The sequence below is a fragment of the Alosa pseudoharengus genome, unplaced genomic scaffold, assembly GCF_046254945.1.
Source record: "Alosa pseudoharengus isolate Yale_2024_CS ecotype anadromous, Long Island Sound unplaced genomic scaffold, YU_APseudo_1.1 YU_APseudo_1.1_scf_14, whole genome shotgun sequence".
Classification (NCBI taxonomy): Eukaryota; Metazoa; Chordata; class Actinopteri; order Clupeiformes; family Clupeidae; genus Alosa; species Alosa pseudoharengus.
In genome coordinates, this window is record NW_027468609.1 from 33941454 (window position 1) to 33960804 (window position 19351).

The 19351-nt window shown below is 41.3% G+C and overlaps 2 protein-coding genes across 3 annotated transcripts; both read left to right on the forward strand.

Moving 5' to 3' along the window:
* The first annotated feature begins 56 nt into the window (after nt 1-56).
* noc4l (nucleolar complex associated 4 homolog) lies at nt 57-4834 on the forward strand. Its single transcript, XM_076283358.1, has 15 exons — nt 57-206; nt 341-461; nt 682-788; nt 929-1036; nt 1363-1512; nt 1658-1760; nt 1945-1979; nt 2090-2140; nt 2231-2342; nt 2616-2676; nt 2839-2949; nt 3252-3412; nt 3735-3817; nt 4306-4419; nt 4596-4834. The coding sequence occupies exons 1-15, from the start codon at nt 57-59 to the stop codon at nt 4710-4712; spliced, it is 1584 nt and encodes a 527-aa protein (XP_076139473.1). The 3' UTR covers nt 4713-4834.
* Nucleotides 4835-5045: 211 nt separating this feature from the next.
* On the forward strand, nt 5046-7910 carry vps29 (VPS29 retromer complex component). Of its 2 annotated transcripts, none has more exons than XM_076284763.1 (4): nt 5046-5130; nt 6670-6861; nt 7072-7307; nt 7660-7910. In XM_076284763.1, the coding sequence occupies exons 1-4, from the start codon at nt 5128-5130 to the stop codon at nt 7775-7777; spliced, it is 549 nt and encodes a 182-aa protein (XP_076140878.1). In that variant the 5' UTR covers nt 5046-5127; the 3' UTR covers nt 7778-7910. The 2 variants fall into 2 exon arrangements, with proteins under 2 accessions (XP_076140878.1, XP_076140876.1); XM_076284761.1 differs by lacking the exon at nt 5046-5130 and adding an exon at nt 5150-6314.
* The last annotated feature ends 11441 nt before the right edge of the window (nt 7911-19351 follow it).

Genomic DNA, 19351 nt, shown 5'->3' on the forward strand with positions numbered 1-19351 from the left:
CTAAAGACGAGTAGTCTTCTGGTCGTCGTGACGCCACGCCACTAACTCACAACATCATGGCGCCGACCAAGAGCAGCAACGTGAGGATTGAAACCTCGAAGGAAAGTACAAAATCATACAAAAAGGTCATAAACGACAAAGTTGAAAGTGTTCTCCAGAGCAGAAAAAATGCAAACGAAATATTTGATCTACTGGAATATTTGCAGGTAATGACTCGGTGAAATAATGGGATATGTGTTTGTTGATTTATGTATACGATGATGGGGATTTTTATAAGGTAACGTGGACAAACTATCATAGTTCATCAACATTAGCATTAAGATTTTCTTATGCTTCTCAGTCGAACAAAGAAAAAGAGGCAATGTGTGCTGTCCACGCCTGTGGAAAGTTATTCAGCGACTTACTGGAGAGAGGTGACCTGTTTGTCGGCAAACTACCAGAGGAGGATGAAGTGTTGGAGGGTGAGTAGTTCTGGATGCTGTCGGCCAGTATTTTGCAAGACACGTATCATCAGCGGTGTAGGCACCCCATCAGTGTGGAAAAATATATTGATTATGTAAGGAATTTATTGGCCGCCGACAAAGCTAACAGGACTGATGAGCTCTCTGTATATGATAAACTGATCATTGTGATTCAGATGTTTCAGATAAAGGTTTTAACAAAACAGTTTTCTATTGTCAGGTGAACGTAGCGCCGATGACAAATATCGAATTTTCTTGAGACACAGATATATTAATTGCATAGAGCAGCTGTTGGAGAACATGGGGCATAATGCTTACCCAGTGAAGGTGAGTCAAACTGCATATGCTACAATAAGATGTAATCAGTATGGTAACCCATATCATGAATAAAGGTCTTACTTATAAGACTGGTTGCAATGCATGCATGGGACCAAGAACACCTTATGCTGAAAGTTATGTTTTCACAGGAGGCATCCCTGTGTATGCTGATGAAATTTGCATCGACAGAGGGGAAGTTTCCCCTACAGAAGCTGGACTGGTGTGAGCATTACAGTTTCCCCCGGGAGCTTATACAGGTCAGGCATTCAGACAGCTGATAAGCACTACGTAGGGGTATGGAGTAGACCGAATGGTGTGGTGAATTATAGTTGAAAAAAGTTATACAACACAGTTAAAAAGATGTCAGTAATGTCTAGACTAACAGTCTACTTGCTAGCAGTAAGACTAGCACATTGACCCCCAATGTGCTAGACCCCCCCAAATATTGTGTGTGATCTATGATCTTTCAAAATTCGAGGATTTTGTCAGTATGTACCAGAAACATCTGTACCTCCTTAAATTCAGTGACTGTGAAGTGAGTGTACATGCAGAATGACAGTGTGCAGCGTATGTCTGTGTGCAGGCAGTGGTAGAGCGGATGCTGTCTGATAGTGAGGACATGGCCATGATCATCTCCAGGTTCCAGGAGTTCCTTGAGATGGATGATGTGCGCTACTACGTGATGTGCTCCATTCGAGATCATGTGGCCAATGTCATGGAGAAAAACAAAGGGGTAAGAGATGGAGAAGTGTTGTTGAAAGCAGTGATGTTGTAGAAACATTACTATAGCGAGAAAGTTTTCACATGAAGTACTGCACTTTTTTAATTGGTACTAGGGTTTTGATCATTTTTCCAACTATATGGTTATTTTTTGGCAGGTTGTGATGCCAATATTTCAGAACAATGTGTTCACGCTTCTCTCCAACATTAACATGCCCAGTCAGGAGTCTGAGCTCACCAACTTCATGGTCCAACAAGGAGGTCAGAACATGGCACTGTTACTGGATGATTCTTTATAAGCCTGTTGTCCTTAATAGTTGTTTATTGTCTAAACATTTAAAATTGGGTAAAACATTATATGGAATAAAGAACTATATGGAATGAAAGTTTAAGGTCAGTATGGATGTAGGAAGGCCTTCAACAGCAATACCCTTCTCCTTTACAGCTAAGCACAACGATTGGAAAGCAGCCAAATTTAAAGTAAGTGAGCTTACATTTTTTAACTGTATCAATACATGGATTCAGTTTATCTTTGCAGTTTGTTTTGATTTATTAACTATTAACTTAAATGGTGTTCATTGACTTTTCAGGAACACAAGCGTGTTTTTGAGAGGACATGGTTAATGTTTCTGAAGTATAAGGTATGTGTTTGTCATTGTAGAATATATTTACAGATTGTTTTGTTTTTTTTTAGCATGAATTCTTGCTAATCACTGCTTGTGTATGTGTAGTTGCCTGGCAGCATGTACAAGAAGGTTCTGGTGATTCTACATGAGACTATCCTTCCTCACATGAGCGAGCCAACACTCATGATCGACTTCCTAACTGCTGCCTATGATATTGGTGAGACAACATACTATTTTCTTTCTAATGAACTTTGGTGTCGTTGTGGTTGATCATCTTAATTGCAAAATATCTTTCCTGGATTAAGACATTTTTTAAGTGTATCTAAAGTCTACATGCTTTTACAGTACAAATCTCTGAGATGGTACATTAGATAAATCAAACATCAGACTAGTCAGGGGGGTAGGCTAAGTGGGACGGATTTGTTACTGCTGCTTTAAGCAGAGAGGTCATTTCAGACAATTGCAAATGTTCTTGTCATTCTTTGTGCAGGTGGAGCTATCAGCTTACTGGCTCTGAATGGTCTATTTATTCTCATGCATCAGCACAATCTGTGAGTTTATTGCCTCTGCATATATTTGCAACATAATTTTGCAAACATACTTAGAGCCTTTATCTCTGATATTATCTAAACATGCATGAGCTGCAACCCCACCTATTATGAATGCTGTCAATCTGCCTCGTGAAAATAATTTGTTCAAAATTATGTTGTCAGAGAGTATCCAGACTTCTACAAGAAACTCTATAATCTATTGGAGCCCTCCATTTTTCATGTGAAGTACAGAGCACGCTTCTTCCACCTGGCAAACCTTTTCCTCTCCTCAACGTGAGTTTTCCTCCCATCTCAATCTGCTCTCAAAAGCAGGCAAATCCACTTTTGTGCAGCTGTTATGGAAATAAATTAATTCTATGAGAACAGTTTAATTTTGTTTCAGTTAAGCTCCAAAAAGTTTTGTCAAAGCTTTTCAGACCTCAGGGATGTAACTGCTAAAACAAATTAAACAATTCCTTAAAGTATTAACTCCAACCATTCTGATTAATGTCCTCTGACTCTGTCGAGTAAAATGCATTTCCTGATTTCTGAATGAAATTTCAGAAATCATTTCTGATCATGAATTCTTTCGGCAGGCATCTGCCAGTCTATCTGGTGGCTGCGTTTGCTAAGCGGCTCTCGCGGCTGGCCCTCACGGCACCCCCAACGGCTCTGGTCATGCTCCTGCCTTTCATCTGCAACCTGATCCGCCGTCACCCGTCCTGCAGGGTCCTCATCCACAGACCCAGTGCTGAGGGTGAGCGTGTGTCCCTCCATCTGCCGCCCACAGCCGGACGCTAGTTTCTAACAATAATTTACCACTGCACTGCACTTCATTTACGTGAAGTCGAAACTATCCGTCACTTTCATGCCCATCTTCAAACCCCACCAATCTCAAACGTAATTTCCTCTGAGCTTTTGTTTATGTTAGTCCGTGTCACCAGTGTTGCCAGTGAGCGATAATTGTAACTGATTGAAGACCAACCAATTTCCTCCAGATGTTTTTTTGCAATGAGGAAGATGACTGTATTGTAAATGTATGCAACTTCCGATAACCTTTGTATGCCTTGTACCACCAGCACCCTGTAATGACCCGTACAACATGGAGGAAGAGGACCCTGCCCAGTGTAATGCTCTGGAGAGCAGCTTATGGGAGATAAAGGTAGTAAGACCTGGCATGTTGCTTTTTTTCACCCTCTAACCCTTTGTTACTATAGCAGCACACTTAAGGTTTGTGCACACTTGTGTAAAACTGTCTTATGATTGGAAAAAAAACATTGCGTTGTCAGTCTTGTTTGCACACTGAATCCAAAACCTTCGTCTGTAAAAAAAAGTCCAGCATTCTGGATTTAAAGGACCAAAAACACACATGCAAAATTTTGGATTTTGTTATGCAAAAGCCTTTACGTTAGGATCAAGGCACACTTGTGTATGGGATGTGGTCTGTACAATAAAGAAGTGTAAGTCTACGTTTTAATGACCTCCTATCGACCTCTGTCCTTTCTATTCCACACATATGAACTGTTTAGTCTCTTCTAAACTGTCTTCATACTGAGATGGTATCCCAAATAGGTACACTCATCACTGTCACTCTATGGGCTTCACTTTTCTCAATTATCTCAAGTAATTCCTGCCTCTGTCATCCATCAGACTCTACAGAACCATTACCACCCGGATGTTGCAAAAGCAGCCCAGGCAATCAATCAGCCTTTATCCCAGACGGAAACGGACATCTCTAAACTTCTTGAGCTTTCCACATTTGAGGTAATTTGCCTGCCCAAACGAAATTGTGAATACATGCTTAACCACCAAGTCCAGCATTGTCCTGCTACCCATATAGTCTCCGTTTTTCCTCTTTGATATACAAGTTATTTGAAGTAAAGAAGGCAGTGTGTAGTAATATTCTTAATTCATGAGCATTCTTTTTTTCCCGTCCACAGCTAATGGAGAAAGATCTGAAAGAGGTACCCAGTACTGTTCCACTGGAGTTTGATAAAGCCACTCAGCTTCTTAATGGCTCAAGGGATGTCCTGGGCATTCACTTCTGTTTGGAGTAAATACAGAATTAGCACAATAAAATTGTTTTTTTTTTTACTATAAACTTGTTTTCATTCATTTTTTGCGAAACAGACAGTGTATATCCCTTACAATTTTAAAATAATTTATTACAACCGTCTAGAAATAAATGTCTATTTTTAGTTTACCATTATCCTAACTAAAATGCTTGTTAAACATTTTCAAATCTTTGAAGGAGGACAGTTGTATGTACTGTATGTTCAACTGGAGTCCTAAACATGAGATCTCATGTGGCTTGCACAATGTTTTCATGAGGGAATGTATGAAATGTCCTAAAATGAATTCCGTATGACGAATCAAAATTGTATTGGTTGGTTGTATTACGTGCAGCTACGTTTCGTGCGCGTGTGTGCGTAGCTTTTCCCGGAGGTCCAACAGATACAGCAGCCGAAGAAGATGGTAAGCTTAAAGCACTCTTGTGGACCCATAGTGTAACAACATTTTGACAAGAAACTGTTAGTGTAACATGCATGTGAGTAGATTTAGGTGTTGCGAGCATTTTGTGGAGAGAAGGATTAGGTTTATGTACCTTTTCCCCTCCTAGCTCGTAGCAAGCAGTTCGAGATGGGTGAAAGATCACATGACAGTGACAGCAAAAGTGGGAAAGAGCCTAATACCAGCTGTACGGCCCTGTGGACGTTTGCTAAACGTTTCTTACACATATACATCAGTATTACGTGCTCTGTTTTGCTTACCTTGTTTTTTCTTCACCCATTGTAACCGAACTTTGTGTGGAAACATAATGTCTAAGTGATAAGCTTGCCATTCCACTGACAAGTTGTAGGCTACAGAGCCAGCAAGCATCCTAGTTAGCTAGCCGATATCCTAGCGAGCTACCACATTAACTTAGCTTACCTAATGTATATTCTGTCTAACAATTTGTTTTTATGAGTTCAGCGCGTACTGTTGACAGATGAGCTGTTTTAGGTACATCATTTCGAGCTCTGTTCATTTATAGTTATAATGGACATCAAATATAGTTAGCTGGTTGTTTACAGTAGCTTAAGTTGCTAACTAGCTAGGCGTTTGCTAAAACAGGAACAGTTTGATTTGAGACCGAGTTCACTAGCTATCGTTAATGGCAAGCTGATGACACGACGAAGCGAGACTTCTAACGTTATACGCACAGAACATCCAGGCTTTTTGGTTTATATTAACCGCATGTCACATTAGTCACAATGTCTTTCTGGAATGTATCATTTCCACTTTTAACATGCTAGTCAAGTCTTTAATTTGCTTAAGATAACGTTAACCTATCTGTGTGGCCTCACATTTGTTTGTTTTTTTCACTCACGCATGCATGTAATAAATACTAACCACCACCACTAACCTTTTATGTAGCTAGCATCACTTAAATCATTTTTATTTATTTGTGTTTTGAATGCCTCATTTATTATTCATTTATTCACTTTTGAACTCTAATTTCAGTTTTTCCTCTTGTCTCACCATTTGTTTTATTTCACTTTTTGTTTTTATCTATGATCATACTTTCTCTTGATCTCTCCACAACCCCATTCCCCTCACCCACTCAACCCCTTCCTGCCTTCAATCAACCTGTCCGTTGTGCTCAGACTGGTCACAGAGTAAGTGTCCTTCTCATCCTTCTGCCGAGACCTTTCATATCCATGCACCGCGCTCCTGTGAAGGCTTGCTCTGCAGACTAATGGGGTTGCTGTGGTGCGGTAGGCAAATTGCACTGGGTTTGGTCATTGGACCTAGTGTGTGGTGCAACCTCTATAGGATGCAGTCCAGAGTTTCATGAGGTAGTATTGTCATAAGCGTCTACTTTGCTGTGTGCTGACAGTCTCAGCACACTCTCATAGTCAGTGCGAATTGATGATACTGCTGTGAGGGTCACTCAAGTACAACTCTTTAGAACGAGACCGCTTTCTAACACGTCATTCTCCCTTTCCCCCATTTGAATTGATGTGTTGTCAGTTGGTCCTGGTGTTAGGCGATCTGCACATTCCACACCGGTGCAACACACTACCGGCCAAATTCAAGAAGCTACTGGTGCCAGGGAAGATTCAACACATTCTCTGCACCGGCAATTTGTGTACCAAGGAGAGCTATGACTACCTGAAAACACTGGCAGGGGATGTTCACATTGTCAGAGGGGACTTTGATGAGGTAGGTTTGAAAAGTGTCCCTTTTGTAGAATACATGCTCAGTTGAGTCTTTAAAATGGTAGAAAAATAGACCTCTCATTCCGTTTCAAGACTTTGTGTATCTGTGTAGTAGGTTAAATTAAAACTTCTTTAATGGTTGATAAGCTACTGAAAATCAGACAGACATGCACATTAACTAAAGACAAGGACAAATGAACAATTCCTTTCACAGAACCTGAATTACCCTGAACAAAAGGTGGTAACAGTGGGTCAGTTCAAAATCGGCCTGATCCACGGGCACCAAGTAATTCCCTGGGGCGACATGGCCAGCCTGGCGCTGCTGCAGAGGCAGCTGGACGTGGACATTCTCATCTCTGGACACACACACAAATTTGAGGCCTTTGAGAATGAGAACAAGTTTTACATTAACCCAGGGTCAGCCACAGGGGCCTACAATGCACTGGAAAGGTAAAAAGCAAAATATCTGTTGAGTGCATTGGGGAGATGTGTGCTTCTCAGCTAAGCTTACAGGATTTTTATATAATATTTTATTCTTACAGAATACACATATGATATGATCATAGATTTCGTAGATAGTAACATTAACTGTTAGCAATTAGAAAAAATGAAGATCATAATTCAAGGATAACATGATATTTCTGTTTTCCTGCCATCATCAGCTGAGATGGCAGGCATTACTGAACACCAACAACAGACACATTTACACTGGTGTCAAAACCTCACAGAAACAAGAGAGTTTGCCATGTTTAATTCAACATACACGCAAAGTCTTGAGTTCTTCTCTGTCGTCTGCCCACAGCAACATTATACCGTCTTTCGTCCTGATGGACATCCAGGCGTCCACAGTTGTCACGTACGTGTACCAACTCATCGGCGACGACGTCAAAGTGGAAAGGATCGAGTACAAGAAATCATAAACGGGCCGTGCCACAAGGGTACCAGCCTTCAGCGAGAAGAGCCAGAGGTGCCAGCATCAAGGATGCTCGTCAGTCCATTCCTTTCTATCTGCAGCTCCACAACATCGCAACAATGTCAGTTCTGTACTATAAATATTCACCATTTGGTCGAGAAAAGAAATGTAATATACTGTTTATATATGTGAAAGTCGACAGCGCTCGCTTGCATTTCGTCTTGTCAACTGACTGCTGTAGAGGATGCCATAATGGCAGGTTAATTGCATTATGTCTTCAAGGATGTACTGTGGTGCCACTTTTTGTATTTTTAGTTATTTACATATTATTTCTATGTCCTGTCAATAACTTGGGCTTTCAGATATTAGGCCTTCCTCCCACTCACACACCCTCTTCTTCTTTGTAAAATCATGTGTCCCTATAATAAATCTACAGACATCAGTAAATGTTTGAATTATTTTTACTAATTAATAGTAAAACAAAATAATAAATTGAGTGCACAATTTCTGATGCAAATTGAAATTCTGTGAAAATTTGTTGGATGCAAGTAAGGTATTCTTAAAGTAGACTTAGCAGCAGATGCGGCCCATGTCAAAGAAAAAAATCTTCGTCGTCTTCCATTGATAGGGCTTTGATCAGTTCATCCAGCGAGTCTTCATCATCGGTGTCTTTCTGCACCCCAGGCTTGCTAAGACTAGCTCCTGTTGAATATAAAAAGCTAATAATCTGTCTCTTCGCAGCTTAACCTTTGCAGCAAATGCTGCTATTGAAAATTAGACATGAAACTGAGGCCTGTCCACCATAGAATGTTATTACTCTCATTTTAGGCGCGTTAAACAGCAGTGTGACACTAAAGAAGGAGTGCACATAGACCACAGACAGAAGAGCGTTTGCACAGAAATCCATTTTTATGAGGTTACCTTTTGTAGTTGAGATGTTTGTTTTATCACCAGATACCTTTGATTTCCTAGTTGCTCCTTTCTTGGAGTGTACATTTTTAGCTGCTGCCCTGTGGAACACAAGACTCCCTCAGCTTTTCGTGCAGTCGCAAAAACATGTAATGATCACTAGTGCTGCCGCGATTAGTCGACCTAATCGACCATGAAAATTAGTCGACGGCAATTTTTTTAGTTGAGTCGTTTTACTATTAGGGGTTTGCACCAAAGATTCTAGAATCTTTGGTTTGCATGGACATCACGTTCTGGCCGGTAACCATGGTAACCCAGCATGTGCAGCCATATTGGCGATACTCAGTGAATGAAGTACGTACAATGGAGTATTATGCACTTTGGATATCTTACGTGATTGTAGCCGTGTCTAAACAACAGAAAAGCTCATCAAAATGCGTGTAAGATGCAAAGGCATATAGGGCAGGACTTGGACCACAAGAAAAGGCGCGATATTTCGAGAAATTACAGTTTATTGGCAGCGCAGATCCATATGAGTTGGGTGAGGGAGACGAAGTACCAAGTTCAACCACAAGCGCCCCCCTTCCTCTGATAACTTCTGTCATTATTAGTGGGTTTGATCCAGCAAGCCCAATTGTTCTTCTTAAGTTTACTTATATCTACTTTTTGTACTCACTACTGCTCCTAGACCATTTGAGCTATCGACGCGGTTCGAACTCCAAAAATTCAGGCCCGAACCGGTGTAGTGGGCGTGTTACTTTCGTGTCGCTGGTCCTTGTCGTTTTCGCGTTATTCCCGTTTTTCGCCGTTTTTTGGGCCCATTGAAATGAATGGCGGAATGTTCAAGGATTCTAATTCCGATTGTGACATCACAGATCTAATTGTTAATCGTGCACCTGGCGAGTTCTAAGCCATCTGGCAGAGCTCTAATGGGCTGGGCTGGGCTGTCTGTGTATATGAAGGTGTGTGCATGTAACTTTTGACCCGTATGTCCGATTTTCATAAATGAGGTACCGTTGGAATCCTTGGATGAGGCCTAGTTCCATGCCCCTGATCAAACCCACTCTTGCAGTTCCTCGGAACCGCAATTCTAGTTCTCCTTTCTCCCTGTTTTTTTAATAACTTTTGGAAGTAGATACCTACACCAGATGTTTTTCTCAGTCTGACCTATTGGTACAACCTAAAACACGGCAATAATTAACCATTTTCCTTGACGATCTTAGGGATTTATTTCAGTGCCTAATGCTTTGAGGCGAGTATCTCCAATATGGCGACGTCCAGATCTGATGACACGCCGTGCAAACCCCTAATTGATTATTTATTTTTGGTCTCAAACGGCTCATTGTAATGTTATATTAACTCTATGTTATTAATTCCTTAAAGGTACAATGACTGTCTTTGGATGTTAAACAGGCTACTAAGACTTTGGCAGTCATGTTTTAAACCTAGCTATGCACACAAACTGTTAATGCCAGCAGCAAAGCTGCCTGCTTTCAGGCAGAGCGTGGGGGGAGCTAAGCTAGTAGGTTACGCTAGTCCATACTCTGACTAATATAGTATTGTGGAAATTGTAATAAATGAAGTGAAGAGTGTCTCACGTTGACAACGCAACGGCGTGTCATTACTGTAATTCATTCATACAAAAAAAAAACGTTAAAACGAACATCCCGCCGCCCATGGTATCAACCATACACTGTATATATACAGTCTATGGTATCAACAATCAAGTTGCGCGTCACTTCCCATGGTGAATGACGGCTCCCACACACAGCTGCGTTCCGTCAACGCATTCCAGTAGGTGTTCCCGACGGTAGCTATGCAAATGACTTGAAGTAAAACCGTAATGTGATTGGTTGGTGCCGTCCGTAGATTGGCTTGATTGGCCGGTGCCGTCTGTCGGTGCAGCAACAGCTGAACTCCTCAACGCGAGCAGCGGGAGAAACGCCATAGATATATACACTAGATGTCGCCTTGACTACTGCTGTTCATTGGAACGAATGCGTCAATCGAGACGCCATCTTGCCGCAGTGATCCACTCCTCTATAATGCATTAGCGTCAATCTGGGCAAAGATCTAGCGAAAATAAAATCACCATAAATCGTCAAAATCTCAAGCAATTATCTAGTTTTTTGGGTTGTTCCAACTGACAGGCATGTATTTATGGTTGAGTCTAGAGAAAACTAAGCTTAAGACGATAATAAAAATAAATTTTACCCATCTAGCCCCATAGACTCCCATTCATTCTGCACTAGCTAGCGGCGGCCCCTAGAGGAACAATGAGTAAACTGCAACCAGGTTCGATACCATAGATATATACACTAGATGTCGCCTTGACTACTGCTGTTCATTGGAACGAATGCGTCAATCGAGACGCCATCTTGCTTCAGTGATCCACTCCTCTATAATGCATTAGCGTCAATCTGGGCAAAGATCTAGCGAAAATAAAATCACCATAAATCGTCAAAATCTCAAGCAATTATCTAATTTTTTGGGTTGTTCCAACTGACAGGCATGTATTTATGGTTGAGTCTACAGAAAACTAAGCTTAAGACGATAATAAAGATACATTTTACCCGTCTAGCCCCATAGACTCCCATTCATTCTGCACTAGCTAGCGGCGGCCCCTAGAGGAACAATGAGTAAACTGCAACCAGGTTCGATACAATGAAAGTAAACAGGCTCTTCGTAGACAGGCTCTGGTTGAGGCCACATACCCCTCGTCTCGTTTACTCATGTAAGTTGTAATCTCACCAGAAGTTGCTGTAGATCTGTAGAACATTTACCTCTGCTACTACATAGGCTACGCCAGTCGTTACTTTTATAATCATGGGTCAGTGCCATGGGCAAACGAGATGTAGCTGAATTCATAAATGACAAAGCCATGAGAAAGGTGATTTTCTTACGTTTCAACAACAAAGAAGCCGATCTGCCATCATTGTGAGAAGTTCCCAAATTTGTCGCTAATCGCTAAAAAGGTTTTCTATCGCTGGGGATGGCCAAACGTCGCTAAATAGGTAACGCTGACAATACAGGAGAACTAGTTTAGCGATTCAGATCCCTGTACAAAGATGGCGGCGGTGTTGACGCATGCTGAGAAGCAGAAGGCGACATCTAGTGTATATATCTATGGTTCGATACAATGAAAGTAAACAGGCTCTTCGTAGACAGGCTCTGGTTGAGGCCACATACCCCTCGTCTCGTTTACTCAAGTAAGTTGTAATCTCACCAGAAGTTGCTGTAGATCTGTAGAACATTTACCTCTGCTACTACATAGGCTACGCCAGTCGTTACTTTTATAATGATGGGTCAGTGCCATGGGCAAACGAGCTGAATTCACAAATGACAAAGCCATGAGAAAGGTGATTTTCTTACGTTTCAACAACAAAGAAGCCGATCTGCCATCATTGTGAGAAGTTCCCAAATTTGTCGCTAATCGCTAAAAAGGTTTTCTATCGTTGGGGATGGCCAAACGTCGCTAAATAGGTAACACTGACAATACAGGAGAACTAGTTTAGCGCTTCAGATCCCTGTTCTAAGATGGCGGCGGTGTTGACGCATGCTGAGATGCTGAGAAGCAGAAGGCGACATGGAGAAACGCGACGCGACGGACCCACAATTCAGTTCGGCAACGGATCACGTGAGCCCATTTAAAGTGAATGGGATGCGTCTCCAGCAACGCGATGCACGCAGCTGTGTGTGGGAGCCGTACGCTCCCACACACAGCTGCGTTCCGTCAACGCATGCCAGTGGGTGTTCCCGACGGTAGCTATGCAAATGACTTGAAGTAAAACCGTAATGTGATTGGTTGGTGCCGTCCGAAGATTGGCTTGATTGGCCGGTGCCGTCTGTCGGTGCAGCAACAGCTGAACTCCTCAACGCGAGCGGCGGGAGAAACGCGACGCGACGGACCCACAACGGATGGCATCGGCAACGGATCACGTGAGCCCATTTAAAGTGAATGGGATGCGTCTCCAGCAACGCGATGCACGCAGCTGTGTGTGGGAGCCGTGAGTCACGACGCATATTTTTTTAGCGTTCAAGCCAACTGATAAAGTGAGGTAACCTATGTGGTAAGACGCGCAAAGTGCCTGTAGCCTACTTGCTTTGAACATGCTGATGTTAGGCTCATTCGCAAAGTCCTCAACTCCTGTCGCCTTTCAAAGTCCAGCGTTTCTCAAAACTATGGGCCGCGCGGACCAGCACCGGCCGTAATAGTCCATGGGCCAGAGCAGAAGTTGGTATCACCAAAGGTGGCAAAATCTAGCAATGATTTTCGTAATCCTCTATGTCTGAGAGATATGTCTTGGTATGATAGCCTTTTCTAAGTGGTAGCTTAGTTGTATTTTTACTGGCTTTTATACCCATACCCAGTACAATTCACAATACATGCCTATGTGTAGGTATAGGTGTATGCAAGTGTGTGGGATGATGCGTTATGTCTTAATCTATGTTATATCATATGTAAATGGCATAGGCTTTTAGAAAAAATACAGTTTAGATGGATAATTTAGCTTTACATGAATTACATAGGCTAAAATGTATCCGTCATACACTTTTTCACCTATATAATATAGGATTAGATAGAGGCAAAAGACTAAAAGTGGGTGGGTCAAATCCAAACTCTTGCTATATCACATCTACAGAGTATAGGCTTTTAGAAAATATATGGGTTAGATAACTGAATACACCTTAAACAGCTATTTTAGACCCATAACTAATAGCTGTCCATTGAAAATCAATGCATTTCAATGTAATGCAAAATACATTACAGAACTAAGGTATAGTGGTATGGAGGAAGTTGGAAGATGTCTCAATGCACATTATATCACATCTAGAATATAAAGACTTCTCAGAAAAATATATTTTCGGGTAATTAATCTGTTTTCCTTAATGATACCAAAACTATAATGATCGGACATGCCATGATATTTAAATTCTGCCTAATATAAAAAAAAAATATGCCTAAATTCTGTTTTTTCAATTTGTCTGGAACTAGATTTCTTTTCTGAACATTCTACAGTACAAATATAAACTGCCAACTTAAGAGTGTGTTGGTCAGTGTTGCCAGATTGGGCGGGTGCCCGCCCAATTGGGCTTCTTTCGACTTCGTTGGGCGGGGGAAAATAAGCTTTAGGCGGGCAAATAAAATTTTGAGTTGAATGGTTCTCTATGACAAAATCGTTGCTGGGGCGTTTTTTTGCTGAAGAGGGCGGGTTTTTGAGGGTGAATGGACGGAAATCACTCAACCCAATCTGGCAACACTGGTGTTGGTGTTTGCTGGGCCACAGGGCTAGTATGTGGATGGAAGCAGTTTAGTTAGGCTACAGAACAACAATGGCTGTTGTAGTGTCAAAAACAGATTACAAGGTGAGTCCTGTTTATTTTTATTTGTGTTATGATTCAGATGTGTGAGAATGAGTAAGGATATGACCAATGACTAGGCTACTTGTGAAAGACTAGATATAATAACCCAACTGGCCCAAGTATGGTACTAACATCATTATCAAGCAATGATGTCTGCTGTAAACCGTCCTGTAGACTTCCCCAATTTGTGTGTGAACAAAAGAAAGGACAAAAATTAAGGGCAGCCGTGGCCTACTGGTTAGCGCTTCGGACTTGTAACCGGAGGGTTGCCGGTTCGAACCCTGACCAGTAGGCACGGCTGAAGTGCCCTTGAGCAAGGCACCTAACCCCTCACTGCTCCCCAAGCGTTGCTGTTGTTGCAGGCAGCTCACTGCGCCGGGATTAGTGTGTGCTGAGTGTGTTTCACTAATTCACGGATTGGGATAAATGCAGAGACCAAATTTCCCTCACAGGATCAAAAGAGTATATAATATACAGAGATGTAGCCTATGTGTGAGAGAGCAGTTTCAGTTGGTAGGCTAGAATACTGATGAGAGTGGCAGAATACTGCACAGTCAAGCCACTGCACTCTCACTCTCTTCCTCACATACACACACACATACTTCACATACACAAACATGTTCTCTACCTCACACACACACACTTTCATATATTCCCTCTGTCTCTCTCTCTCACACACACACAGTCACACACACTGTTGCTGAGTAGGAAAAGGCCTCATTTTAGCACATCATTCCTGATATATCTCTGTTGCTTTCAAATTGTTGTACATCCCAGAATAGAGAAGCATGGCAGAAGGAAGTAGTGGTATTCAGGGGGAGTGTTTAATACATTGTTCAGATGATAAACCTTGTGGCACCTACTGTATGAACATAAAGTCATGGGACACACTACTGAGAGCAGCTGAAATAAGAGCCTCCTTGATCTTGCTAAAGGTCTCCTGAGGGTAGAATACCATCCATATTGTATCACAGAAAATGCCGTAGCATCTTTACTATGAAGAAACTGCTTGACAAGATCCTTGCAAAAGACATATCTGCAGAACCGTCTGTCACAGAGGACCTAAGAAAATCCGCAAGGGAAGGTCCAACGACTTTAAGAGTTTATGAGGCCAAATGTATACAGGTGCTGGTCATATAATTAGAATATCATCAAAAAGTTCAATCATGTCAGTAATTCCATTCAAAAAGTGAAACTTCATTCATTACACACAGACTGATATTTCAAATGTTTAATTATTTTCATTTTGATGATTATAACTGACAACTAATTAAAATCCCAAATTCAGTATTTCAGAAAATTTGAATATTACTTAAGACCAATACAAAAAAAGTTTTTTTAGAAATGTTGGCCAACTGAAAATATGAACATGAAAAGTATGAGCATACAGCACTCAATACTTAGTTGGGGCTCATTTTGCCTGAATTACAATGCGGCATGGCATGGAGTCAATCAGTCTGTGGCACTGCTCAGGTGTTATGAGAGCCCAGGTTGCTCTGATAGTGGCCATCAGCTCTTCTGCATTGTTGGGTATGGCGTATCACATCTTCCTCTTCACAATACCCCATAGATTTTCTATGGGTTTAAGGTCAGACGAGTTTGCTGGCCAATTAAGAACAGGGATACCATGGTCCTTACACCAGGTACTGGTAGCTTTGGCACTGTGTGCAGGTGCCAAGTCCTGTTGGAAAATTAAATCTGCATCTCCATAAAGTTGGTCAGCAGCAGGAAGCATGAAGTGCTCTAAAACTTCCTGGTAGACAGCTGCGTTGACCTTGAACCTCAGAAAACACAATGGACCAACACCAGCAGATGAGATGGCACCCCAAACCATCACTGACTGTGGAAACTTTACACTGGACTTCAAGCAACGTGGATTCTGTGCCTCTCCTCTCTTCCTTCAGACTCTGGGACCTTGATTTCCAAAGGAAATGCAAAATTGACTTTCATCAGAGAACATAACTTTGGACCACTCAGCAGCAGTCCAGTCCTTTTTGTCTTTAGCCCGGGCGAGACACTTCTGATGCTGTCTCTTGTTCAAGAGTGGCTTGACACAAGGAATGCGACAGCTGAAACCCATGTCTTGCATACGTCTGTTCGTGGTGGTTCATGAAGCACTGACTCCAGCTGCAGTCCACTCTTTGTGAAAACTTGTAGAAATCAGATGGAGGAAGAGGAGGATGAGGAGAACATAAATGCCAGTCTGGATGAATATGATGATAGTGATGAAGATTAAAAATATATGTTTGATTCCTCATTAATCTTGTCTTCAAACGTTTGAGCACATCCACCTATAAATTCCAGTGTAGCCAAAAGTTGAGCCATTTTTGCAGCCAAGACATTATGGTCTCCAGTGTTTCCTCTAGGATTTTTTTAAGCAGTGGGGGCAGGCCTGTCCGAACCCCCCCCACCGTCCCCCCGTCCCACGGAACTGACAACTGACACTTCGCTGCAACACAAACAGTTATATGTATTCACCTCTATTCACACACAATGAGGCATTATTTTCAGTTGTGATTGAGCTGTATATTTGGAGAATCTACAACAGGTCTGCACAATGAATTTTGAAAGGCTTTTTAGGTCCTGGCCCATGGACTATAACGTGGACACTGCTTGTCCGGAGCCGCGGAGTGAAATTATTCCCGGGGCTTCATCTGATAATTTGCTGCGCAATTGATCAAGGAACCGCGGACCGACAGAAAAATAAAACAAACGTTTCTGCAATCAGTAGGAAATACTTGCTAATTTGATGTTATCAAACATAGAGGCATACAATTAAATGGTGTTATCATGAGCGTTCATTCAATGCGCGAGAGAAACTGAAACCACTTGATAAAGTTGGTAGCAAAGCTCAATTCAACCTATTGGAAGGCTATTTAATTATGAAACTACATTTAATAGAACAATGTGGATTTATGCAACTTCCATAAAAACAGAGCACAGACTAATACACTATCTAGAGTATTGTATAGTCAAATGTGAATAACGTGGCCAAAACCTTGTGGCATAATTAAATATGTCAATATTCTTTCCATTTGCCTACCAGTGTATGATGCTTGCATGAGGGAAACATCCCAAAACTTTGACACCCATATAATTGCTGTTGTTTTGAGAAGTATTTATCATGCAACCATGCAAAAGCAATGGAACTATTGTAATTATATTTTTACATTAGTAAAGCAGTCCTCTGATGTGCATGTTTTCACAATTTTTTTGTGAACAATGTTAGCACTTTAAACAGCTGCTTTGAAGTGCATGTACAATATAGCATAACAATAATAATTGTGATGTGATATAATGATAATTTGATGGGGGGTGGGTTCATGTAGGTGGGCCCTATGACCCCAAAGTATGCCATGACCGGGCCTCAGGTCAAAGAAGTTGTCTATGTCCATGGCAACACTGGCATACAAATAAAGTCTATCAAAGGTCTGACATTAGATCTGAAGGTAGCATTTTAAATAAGTGTTTTTTAATACATAATGTTTTTGAACAGTTTACTTACAGTAATACAGCTTCTAACAAAAGTAGGGTGATATATATTTTACGTTTTCACTTTAGTTGAGTTCAAAATAAAACGGACACAACAAAATAACAAACACTTGATTTAAAAAAAAAATAGTCGTTTAGATTAGTCGACTAATCGAAAAATTAGTCAAAAGATTAGTCGTTAGAAAATTAGTCGTTAGTGGCAGCATATGATCACAGTAATATGGGTCTATGGAAATGATTTTCCGCTTTGCTCACCTTTTATGTCGGTTGTCCATCTTTGGAAGACTATTTTTCCCTTTCTTTAATTGTTTCTGCCCAGGCTTGTCAAGAATCTTAGGAAGTGTTTCTGTCTCAGCCACACTCACTTGAGACACACTTGGAGTTGGCTCAAGTGACTCACTGATTTTGTTGCTGAAGTCTGTCACAGAATCCAAACCTACAAAAAATATTGGACACCAGCTATACAAACTACACTCATCAGTCTTGTGTGATCATGCTACATCAAATCAATGAAAGAAGTGAGTTTGTGCATAAAAACAAGCCATTTGAATAAACTGACCTGTCCTTATGCACCTATGTGCAACATTCATGTAATGTTGCTGGAGAAGCTTCCACACATGTTCAGCACTGTGGACTCGAGCAATGGTGCACAAATAGCGCTTCTGCCCAGGTGTCAGCCTAACATGCTTGAACAGTTATGATTCTTTTTCAGTTTTGAAGTTACATGTTTGCACTACACAATCAAATGTAAGCTTATATTTTGATTGCTATGTATGTATCAATGACATCTGGTGACAGAACATCAGATAATGGTTGGACAACTATGTTGAATGTTAGCCTACTATAAATGTATGGGTTCAACAGATTACCAGATTTTTTACAAAATAGTTGCTGTACATCAAAATTCAAGTTAGCTTATCCTACCTGCAGAAACGGAGCCTCTGTCAAAGTCGTAGGAATGTGGATAGTTGCAACTTTAGGGTCTTTCATATGACGTGGAAGAGAGGATCTCTTTATCCTTGAAACGGTCGTCTTTTCACAATTGAAACCTGTTGTAATGGATTTAAGAAGCTATACACAAATTTCAAAACAGCATCATAGGCTCAGCGAGAAGGCTTTTGATTTTTGTGTACTTGGTCCTTCGATAAAAATGGGGTCATCGAGGATGCAGCTGCAGTTCCCCGTCCAGCAACCCTATAATGTTTCCTTGGACCCACTATCTGGTTCAACAGTTATCAGGTTGCCGAAGAGACCCATCACCACAATTAGTTTTCTAACGTAAATGGTCGTTTCACTTACCCCCAAGTCCGTGTCCAAATGACCTACAGACAAGTTTAAAATAATGCTGAACACATTTTTTTCCTGTAGACCATTACCTGTCTTCAACCAACAGACAGAATTAGGCATATCCTTACCTGTCTGGTAAAAGGCGATTTCTCGGAGTTATTTCGTTTATACCTCTGCTGAGGTTACTTTCTTGGAACTTTACATGTTTATCCATCTCCCGGCGATAAGGGTCCCTAATGTGCAATTTAACACTGGCTGGATTGACAGACACAGTCTGCTTCACTATTTGACCGGGTCACACACATGAATGATGAATTAACAGATTGCTAATTGCACCGATACGTCTTGACATCTTCACGCAAATATAATGCCCAGGACATGCATGGTATGGTAATGAAGATTAATATTCTTACTATCGCTATTCTTACTAACTGTGAAGCAGAGTCCATTCAGCAAAAGATTTTACACGACCACCCACGACATACTTCGGAATTCGAGTTGCGAGATTTTAGTGTGGTTCAGTTTGGTC